This window comes from Pteropus medius, unplaced genomic scaffold (assembly GCF_902729225.1).
Source record: "Pteropus medius unplaced genomic scaffold, Ma_sr-lr_union100, whole genome shotgun sequence".
NCBI classification, from domain to species: domain Eukaryota; kingdom Metazoa; phylum Chordata; class Mammalia; order Chiroptera; family Pteropodidae; genus Pteropus; species Pteropus medius.
Window position 1 is genome coordinate 18381031 of NW_024340701.1, and position 4086 is coordinate 18385116.

The window sequence follows — 4086 nt, forward strand, 5'->3', positions numbered from 1 at the left end:
CTTGCAAGGACCTTTCTTCAAGCATCTAGTTAAAAAATGTCTATGACCCCATATCAAGAAAAATCCATCCATGATTTTTCCAACCCTTGAATGAAAAGTGGAGACTTTTATTGATCTTTTTCTTAATTTTTTTATCAAAATTTTCTACAATTCTGCTTAAGCGTCAGTGTTTGTTTGTTTGTTTGTTTGTTTACTGCTCCAGTCAATGAAAGGGAAACTTTATTGAGGCCCCCAGGACAAGGGGTTTGGGCAGATAGCCGCCCTGCAGGCTGAAGGGCCTTATTTGATCTTCTTCTTGGAGCGTAGGTTGTTGATGTGGCCACACTTCTTGCAGCAGTTGACAGCACAGGGATGCAGGTGAGTGTAACACTTGGGGCAGATCATCTTGTTGCAATTGTACTTCTGGGCAAGCTGGCGGAGGGAGGGCTCAATGATGCCACCCTGCAGACAAAGCACCAGGTGCAGGGTGGACTCTTTCTCGCTATTATAGACTGAGAGAGTTCGGCCATCCGCCACCTGTTCGCCCACAAAAATCAGACGATGCCAGTAAGGTGGGATGCCCTCCTTGTCTTGGATTTTAGCTTCGACGTTTTCAGTGGTGTCACTGAGCTCGACCTCAAGTGTGATGGTCTTGCCCGTCAGGGTCTTCACAAAGATCTGCGTGTCTGCCTTTGCTGAGGAGACTGCTCCGCCACCTGGTTGAAGAGAAAGAGTGTGTCAGCGTTTTTCATTAGAATATAGTTTTAGCTGTTATCTCAGAGAGCCAAAATAATAATGCCTTACATGATAGAAAGCAGTTCATTTCTCCCTCATGTTAACATCTAGGTATATGTAGTCCAGGGCTGCTCTGTCAACACCATGGTGGTTCCCAAGCTCCTCTGTCTTATGGAACTACCGTCCCTGGGTCCTTCTGTCTTATGAAACTTCCATGCCTGGGTAAAGCTTGGTCCACATGGTCCAAGAAGGCTCATTAGCACATCCCTCTTCCAGCCAGGAAGAAGGAGAAAGGGGGTAGCACTCTGCCTTTTTAAGGACATAACCTACAAGTTGCACATATTAGTTCTGCTCACAAATGGTTGACCAGAATATAGTCACATGACCATACCTACCTGTGAAGGAAGCTAGATAATATGGTCTCTATTCTGGGAAGCCATTTTACTTTCTTAAATTCAGGGCTTATATTACTACAAGAAAATGAACAAAAAGAGTATTGAAGAAAAATTAGCAGTCTATTCATAGCCTCCCATTTCGAAACTTAGAAATTTTTTATTTGAACAAGAAAAAAAAATCCCTTCTCTGGCAAAAGAAAAAAAATGGAATCGTTCCCCCTTTTCTTTTCCTTAGCTTAGTAGCTCTCACAGAAGAATAGTTTTTAATTCTAAGCAAAGAAAGCCAAAGGGATAAAAGTTTGCTGAAAACGAATTTATTTGTAATCAAAAATGCCTTCGGCTATTACAATAGTACCTAAAGACCAACCTGAATTTTGTAACTGAGTGTCTGTGCATATAAAAGCACAGAACATTTTGAGATGCAGAATAGTATTAGATCGCCATCTAGACCATACGTAATTTATACATTAGATACCTGAGAACCACATAGGTCAAGAACAAGTAATATACCAAATCTCAGTTAGAAAAAATTCTCCAAACATTGTATCTGTGAATCAGATTTAAAGCCTAATAACAGTTCTGAGAATTGGATTAAGATGCAGGGAAATCCCTTAGTGCTTACATAAAATTAAATGCACATTATTCTTGATTTTTAAAATATGCGAAAGATACAACAATTAAAATAAAAAATAAATAAAAAATAAATAAAATATGCAAAAGAACAGCTGATCAAATTAAGTTTAAATCTCCACAATCCAGTCATGGGGGCCAATTAGAATTGAACTCCATATCCAATGCCCTATCTTTTGGTAAGACTTTGAGGTAAGACTCCCTTATCAGGGGGTGGCTCCATAGTGTAGTGGTTAGTTAGCACGTGTGCTTTACACGCAGAAGGTCCTGGGTTCGCATTCCAGGTGGAGCCACGGACCATACCACGGGGGGCCCAGCCCCAGGCCCCAGGCCCCAGGCCGGGGGTGCACACACAGAGCCTGTGGGAGGAGACATTCCGCCTTCAGAGATCCAGTCCTTAAGGGGAAATGGCAACATCCATAGATCAAGGGTGGAAGTGAGGTGGGGAGGAAAAATTAAAGAGGGAAAAAAAAAGACTCTCTTATCAGAGCTTGACCAGGTAGTGACTTTACACACTGGGCCCCAGGTTTGTGAAATATGGTCAATGCCTTAGCTGTTTTTGAAAGAATTCTCTGAGGCATCTGATTCCAGGACACTTGAAAAAAGACAGCACATGCTAGAAAGAGAGTCAGGGAGCTAGTCCTACTTGGAGGTAAGAGGGTGAGACAGGACACTGGGGTGCCCCAGATCCTTTTGGTAAAGTACAGGTAGTGGGGAGGGTCAAGCTGGGCATTGCCAGGAAGCCACAACAGAGCTTTTCCAGGGTAGAGCCAAGAGCCCGAAGCCTAGAAATTAACTGGTTTAGAAACTGGCAAGGTAACTTGACCATTGACCTTCACCAAGTACTTGTCAGTGACTTTGGTCAGCTTTTACAGGCCCAACCATACACCTGCCAACCTCTCTCCAGATAGTGCCTTAAAGGCCCCACAGATGACGCTTCAGCATTGAGCTCTCTTGGATGGATTCTAATGAATTAGTTGGACATTTTTCTGTCTTATTGGGAAACGAGTGATCGTGTGCAGTCCCTCTGAATTTGAATATGTGGATACAAATATGTGTTTTTGAGCATTTAGAATTTTTATTTCATATTTATTGAAAGAATTATTTCTTTTGGTCTTATTTAGACATTTGTTTTCTATCCTATATCACTTTTGGATATACATAAAAGGGAAAATTATATAACAGAATAAATTGGTGAAAGTATTCCTGAGACAGCTTCACATTCAAAATCCCACTTTTCTGAACCAACTTTTAAAATTGAGGTATAGCATACATACATTAAAGTATGTAAGTTGCACTAGTCCTAAAATTGATCTTCACATATGTGGTATCTCTTATATGTGGCTTCTAAAAAAACCCAAACTTATAAAAGCAGAGAGTAGAATGGTGGTTATCAAGGCTGAGGAGGTGGAGAAATTGAAGACATGCTGTTTAAGGGTACATACTTGCAACTAGTATATAAATAAGTCCTGGAGAACTCATACAGAGTACAGTGATTATAGACAACGAAATTGTATTATAAACATTAAACTTACTAAGAGATTAGATCTTAATTATTCCGAACACTAGAAGAAATGATAATAATGTGATGTAATAGCAATATTAGCTAACACTACAATGGCAATATCAATGTATCAAATCCATATGTTAAACACCTTAAACTTACACAATGCTATATATCAAATATATCTAAGTAAATAAAATAAATTATATATATACACATATATATTGATAACCAAAGGATATAGAGCAACTGGAATTCTTATACATTCTTGATGGGAGTATAAATCGATAGTCACTTTGAAAAACAGTTTTATAGCATCTACTAAAGTTAAACATATGCCTACCTTATGACCCCGCAATCCCACTCCCGAGTATATACCAAAGAGAAGTGAGTGTGTATGTCCACCAAAATACATGTGTGAGAATATTCATAGCAGCACTATTCATACTAGTCAACATTGGAAATGAACCAAATGTCCATTAACATGAGAATGGATAAATACATTGGTGGTATATTTATACAATAGAATAACACAAAGCCACAAAAAAATAACAAATTACTGAGACACACAATAATATGGATAAATATCACAGATATTATGATGAGTGAAAGAAACCAGACACAAAAGAGTACATACTATGTGATTCCATTTATATCAAGTTCAAGAACAAACAGAACTAATAGATTATGATAGAATTAAAATAATGATTACCTTTGGAGAAAGAGGTTGTTGTTAACAGGTTCGGTAAATGCTCATTGTAAAATGAATAATGTTGCCTGGACCTCTTTTCCCCCATGTATCTGCATAACTAACTCTCTCACCTTTAAGTCTTTGCTTGAATG

General features: G+C 38.8%; 1 protein-coding gene across 1 annotated transcript in view; it reads right to left on the bottom strand.

The window, feature by feature from the left end:
• Positions 1 to 279: 279 nt before the first annotated feature.
• LOC120618896 (ubiquitin-60S ribosomal protein L40-like) overlaps positions 280 to 4086 on the bottom strand; it is an 11238-nt gene continuing 7431 nt past the window's right edge. Inside the window, exon 2 of the mRNA XM_039882968.1 lies at positions 280 to 695. Coding sequence (XP_039738902.1) covers positions 280 to 695 — 416 coding nt within the window. The remainder of the gene's footprint in view (positions 696 to 4086) is intronic.